Source organism: Phocoena phocoena, chromosome 8 (genome assembly GCF_963924675.1).
Source record: "Phocoena phocoena chromosome 8, mPhoPho1.1, whole genome shotgun sequence".
In the NCBI taxonomy this organism is placed as follows: Eukaryota; Metazoa; Chordata; class Mammalia; order Artiodactyla; family Phocoenidae; genus Phocoena; species Phocoena phocoena.
In genome coordinates this window covers 84,097,588-84,103,587 of record NC_089226.1, presented here as the reverse complement: position 1 = coordinate 84,103,587, position 6,000 = coordinate 84,097,588, and the positions used below count along the sequence as shown (strand labels likewise).

Sequence of the window (6,000 nt, the reverse complement as noted above, 5' to 3'; positions counted from 1 at the left end):
ACACTCTCTAGGTGTGGACCACTTTTAAAGTCTTTTATTGAATTTGTTACAATATTGCTTCTGTTTTATGTTTTGGCTTTTTGGCCTCGACGCATGTGGGACCTTAGCTCCCTGACCAGGGATCCAACCTGCACCCCCTGCATTGGAAGGCGAAGTCTTAACTACTGGACTGCCAGGGAAGTCCCTCCTCCAACTTTTGCACTTTGTCATTCCTTAGGATATAGTCCTTGTCTGTATGATTGAAGCTTTGCCCCTGCTATTCTGAGGTCCAGTTCATGAGAAAGAGAAAGAGGAGGTCTGTGACCATGGAGTTCCTTTTGACTCAGAAGTTGCACACGTCACTTCCACTCATGTTCCTTTGGTAAGAACTTAGTCAAATGGTCATATATAACTGCAAAGGAAGCGTAGAAGTGTAGTTTTTGGCTAAGCAGACGCATACCCAGGAAGAAGAGGAGAATAGATTTTGATGGGCAAGTAGCAGCCTGTGACATTATCTATGAAAGTGAGCTCTAGTGTCAGACAGACATGAGTTCCAGTCTTGCCTCTGCCACTGGCCAGCCATGTGACCTAGAACAAATGATTTATCATCTTGATTTTCTCATTAGAAAAACAGAAATAATAATTTCTACTTTATTGGGATTGTTATGAGACTTGAAGGAGTGAGTTCATGCGAAGTGCTTAAGAAAAAAGCACTGGCGGTTAGAAGCACAGAATTGGGAATCAGACTGGCAGAGTTAAAATCCTGGCTCTGCCGTTGCTAGTTGTGTGATTTTAAAGAAATTCCACAAAATTCTCAGAGATCTACTTTCTTCTATAAACTGGAGAGGCTATTAGTGCCTACCTATAGAAAGAATTCAATGAGGTCCCCCAGTGCTGGATTTTTTAAATGATTTATTCATGCTCAATAAATCATGGTGGCGTTTTTGTAGTTATTATTATGTCTGTTCATTTTATAAACTCCTGAGTTTATCTCCAAAAAAGAAGTAGTAAATTTAATTGTGTAAGCATGCACCTGTCATGAGTTGCTGCGTTCTCTTAAACCTCTTGTTACTGCTTTGCTCCTTCATCCTCTTAACATGCTTCGTATGCAGCTTGTATACTAGTTCCTGTTGGATTTCTTGGGCAAGCATCTACTGATGACTTTCTATTCTAAGTCACATAGACTGGGCTATTTAGTGTGAATTCTACAGCTTGTCTCAGAAGCTGAGCACAGTTTTTTCATAATGGTCTCAGTCTCATGCAGCCATTTTGAATGGATTTAGCTGTGGCCCAAAGAAAACGCTGTGGATAGCTAAGCAGTGTGATAAAAATGGAAAACTCAGGGATGATACACGGCTGCTTCAACCTCAGGATATCTCTCTCTCGTATCATTGCAATGACCCTGAATTATATTTTTCAGGTCTGATTTTGGGATTTCTTTGTAGAATTCTACTTCTCTGAGTTTATGCAGATAACCTGTGGACCCATGATTGCTCCTGTTCCCTTCCATTGACCCTTCCATGATTCCCATGTGACTATAGGGACACTTTCCTCTTCCCCATCTTGCCACCCACTACTTACAGAGCTGACATGCTGCTATGTTGTACCATTGTGCTGTCCTGAATACCGTGGCATTCAGCCTGGCTCCAATGATATAAAATGAGGGGGTATAGATGCCTTTTTCAAACTCGAGACTAGCAAAAGACCAAACCCCTTTTTGTTTGAAACCATTGGAAGTGTAGTCTTGAGTTCTTGTTCTTTTAGAGAAACTGTGGGGTGGGTCCTTTTCTTTCCCACACACGCACTCACTGGCTGCTACAGTTTTGCATGGAGTAATTGAGCAAATGAAATACCAAACCTATAAAAGGTAGCATTATCAAAGTGAATGAACGAACACTTACCTAGCAGAACCATAAGACATGGAAAAATAGGAAGACAAGTTAATGATCTAGAAATTGTATAGCTTTGCTGTCTTAGAATCGTGGCAGATGGAACATATGGCATCGGGTCATTGTTTGCATTGATATGAAAAGAAAATGAGTTTATTTTACAAATAAATGGAGTTTGTGTTTCTGTTTGCTGTTCATGACTATAATGTCTACTTCACTTGAAATGGAAATATGTCACCTAAATATTAAATATAGAGGACTTTTTCAGCTATTAATGAATAATTTTTCTTTACATGCCGTGACTTCATCCACTTCAGTAAACATTTTATGCTTTTCTCTTCGTTTGCTATTACTTTGTGTGATGAGGCTGTCTGTGAACAGAGGCATCTTAAGAAAAAAAGAGGGAATTGGTGAAAAGACAGACACGTTAAAATTATCATTTGCCTGAGTATTAGGATTTTAGATTAAGGCATAGAATCAAATTCACTTCGTATTCTCATGGATTTTTAGATAAAACAGTATTTCTATTTCCTATTTTGAGATTCAGAATAGGCCCCGAATTCCACTGAAGTTGCCATTAAAAAAATCTACCACATTCATTGTTGTCATTGTAGTGGCCATTTATTATTTTTAACTTCACAGCATCCTTACATCAGAAGCTTCTTTTCCTTGTGGAAACCACCTCTGCCCTATTCTCAGTTCATGTGACCCAAGCCTGGCCAAAGCCCACAGTAATTGGGTAAACAATGGGCTGTGTTTGAAGCCAGGTTAGTCCAAACAACTGTAAGACTTTTGAGTAAAAGGAGTTCTCTGTCCATTGAAATTTCTATTTTTTAAAAAATTTTTATTTATTTATTATTTTTGGCTGTGTTGGGTCTTCGTTGCTGCGAGCGGCTTTCTCTAGTTGCGGCGAGCGGGGGCTACTCTTCGTTGCGGTGCACGGGCTTCTCACTGCGGTGGCTTCTCTTGTTGTGGAGCACAGGCTCTAGGTACGCGGGCTCAGTAGTTGTGGCTTGTGGGCTCTAGAGCGCAGGCTCAGTAGTAGTGGCGCACGGGGTTTAGTTGCTCCACGGCATGTGGGATCCTCCCGGACCAGGGATCGAACCAATGTCCCCTGCATTGGCAGGCGGATTCCTAATCACTGAGCCACCAGGGAAGCCCCATTGAAATTTCTATAGGGAATGAAGTATGAAGCTGACAGAGGTGGTCTGGGCTTCTACATGGTAAGAGTCTGCCTGAGATTGAAGCCAGCTCGGAGAAAATTGATCCAAGAGATGGAGAAAGATTCTGACCCTATTGTTTGAGCCTGAAATGAGATTACCCCTGCCATTGAATTTCTTATTTTACCCCCAGACTATTCTGAGCTTGTTTCATCCACTTACAGGTAGAAGAGTTCTGTCCACTACAATCATTATCATTTTCCTCAGGAAACATTTGTTCAACACCTGCATCGTTGCATATTAACTACTTCACATGTAACAGGAAAATACTAATTATTAATAGCAGTATTAATAGCACAGTAAGAATAGAAGGGGTGCCTGTTCCAGTTTCCCATCCAATGTGGAGCTCCCTTCCTCTTTATTCTTCATTGATAGTCACCTTAGAATCAAAATCACTTCATTTTTTCAAGGATTGCAAGATACAGCAGTGTTTTATTTCCTATCTTGAGTTTCAGAAGAAGTCCTGAATTCCATTATCGTCCCTACTTTTTAAAAAATCCACTACCATGTCAAATAACACACTACCTTACAAAGTAGTGCATTCCAGTTTTCGAAAGTTCTAATTCTCAGAAGGTTTTTTCTTTTATTAAGTTGAAATATGTTTTATTTTTATTTCACTCATTGGTTCTAATGCTTGAAACCATGCAGATTAAAGCAAAGTCCTCTTCTACAAGATAGCACTTCATGTATTTGAAACACCAATCATATCTCTTCTCTGTCTTCTTTGCCCCCAGGTGCATAACTCCAGTTCCTTCTCCCATCCTTCACAAAATGGGGAATCCAGACACCTTGGTTGCTGTCACCTCAATTTAATTTTGTTTGTTAAATGTCCATTTTAACCTGAGACCAGCACTGAGCTAGGACCTCCTTTGTTTTCCTCTAGACACTCATATGAGGGCAGCCTTATACCGAATTATATTTTGGGGCTTCTAGTTCCCATCCACACTTTCTGATTCATAGCAAGCTTGCTGTGAGCTAGTACTTTCCCTCCCCCCTTTTTTTTGGTCCAAACAGTTCTTAAGCCAGGTCTGTGTTTGAGTTTTGATTATTTGAATCTGTTTTAGGACTTTACAAAACAACCATAAGCTTTTGTTCCCCTAAATATCCAACACCATGTGGAGGGTACTATTTTGCCTATGTGTTTCTGACTCATTTGGGACCTTTGTTGTGTAAAAGACAGTCACTGTTGCTTGGGTCACTGACATAGCCCATTGACTAGATAAGAGTATTCGTTTTATCAGTTAGGAACTGTATTCAGATGTGGGTAAGAAAGAGTGGCTTAAATACACATGAAGTCGTATGGAGAGAGGCAGCCCAGAGCTGGGTATGATGTTTGCATAACACCACGTAGGACTCAGGCTCCATCGGTATTTATGTTCCACCATCCCAACACCTGGCTTCCATTCTCAACATTGCCTCATGGTCTAACATGACTTTCTGATATCTTGCCCACATTCTAGGCGGTAGGAAGGACAAAAGGTTGCTTCTCCTAATAGAACAAGCTCCTTTTAAGGAGTTCCCTCCAGTCCCCTCAGTCTTTTCACTTACATTTCACTGGGCAGTATTAAATCATGTGGACACAACTAGCTGCAAGGGAAGCTGGGAAATATTCTGGGTAGCAGCATAACCAGCCAAAAATTGGCGTTCTGTTACTAAGAAAGAAAAGAAAGTGGATATTGGGAGACTACCAGCCACACTCCTGGAAAGCTGTATGGAAACATTTTCCTTCTGGCCTTGGAAGTAAAGAGTAGTAAAAAGAGCTACTTAATTTTGACAATGTCTTTCCTTACTTTTGTATGACCTTTGGGTTTGGTGTGCTCTATTTTCCTCTAGGCCTATGTGGAAAGGTTAAAACGCAGTTGTTTCTTCAGTCCTCCCTCCTCCCCTCTTGTTTGCTTGCATTTAGTACTAATCTGCTGACCTTGCAGTGGCAAAGATGAAAATTGTTGGAGCTTAATAGTGTTTGAGTTAAATTGAACTCCTTCTTTAATACAGTAAGAACGAGGTCTGTCTTTCATTTTTTTTTTTAAAAAATAATTTATTTTTATAAATTTATTTGTTTATTTTTTGGCTGCGTTGGGTCTTCGTTGCTGCACGTGGGCTTTCTCTAGTTGTGGCGAGCAGAGGCTGCTCTTTGTTGCGGTGCACTGGCTTCTCATTGCGGTGGCTTCTCGTTGCGGAGCAGGGGCTCTAGGCGAGCAGGCTTCAGTAGTTGTGGCACTCAGGCTCAGTCGTTGTGGCTCGCAGGCTCTAGAGTGCAGGCTCAGTAGTTGTGGCTCACGGGCTTAGTTGCTCCGCGGCATGTGGGATCTTCCCGGATCAGGGCTTGAACCCGTGTCCCCTGCACTGGCAGGTGGATTCTTAATGACTGTGCCACCAGGGAAGCCCCCGAGGTCTGTCTTTCTATCTTTAGTAACAACTGTGACAATAATTAAACTCAACATAATCTTTAATAAGGTCTCACTCTGCATAGTTCTGATACGCACAAATTTCAGTTACTGCCATTTAAATAACACCAGTCTGCCAACAACACAGTTTAAATTTTAGCTACCAATGTATTCACTGAGAAGTTGCATAAAGTACAAACTTTGCTGCTAGCTCTTTAGTCCACAGGTCACTACATAAGTGACAGATGCACATCATGATCAGTGACCAATCTTGTCACTTCTTTCAGTGATTGGTACTATGCATCTGTTACTGAGTTCACAAACAGACAGCAAAGTGTATACTTGTGTTGCTTCCTGGTTTCCCAGTGATAGACTCATGTGACATTTTACAAATATGGAAAATTAAAAGAGAATTATCCAACGAAAATGAAAGTGCAACAAAGAAACAAAAGTACTAATGCTGAAAGTGAAGTTAGAATCAAACATAAATGGAGAGTAGAAGAAATAGCGGATTGTGGGAATGTT

At 40.8% G+C, this 6,000-nt stretch overlaps 1 protein-coding gene across 1 annotated transcript in view; it reads left to right on the top strand.

The window, feature by feature from the left end:
- The first annotated feature begins 305 nt into the window (after positions 1 to 305).
- Positions 306 to 6,000, top strand: part of LOC136126991 (uncharacterized) — a 141,188-nt gene continuing 135,493 nt past the window's right edge. Inside the window, exon 1 of the mRNA XM_065882425.1 lies at positions 306 to 361. Within this exon, the coding sequence (XP_065738497.1) occupies positions 306 to 361 (56 nt within the window). The remainder of the gene's footprint in view (positions 362 to 6,000) is intronic.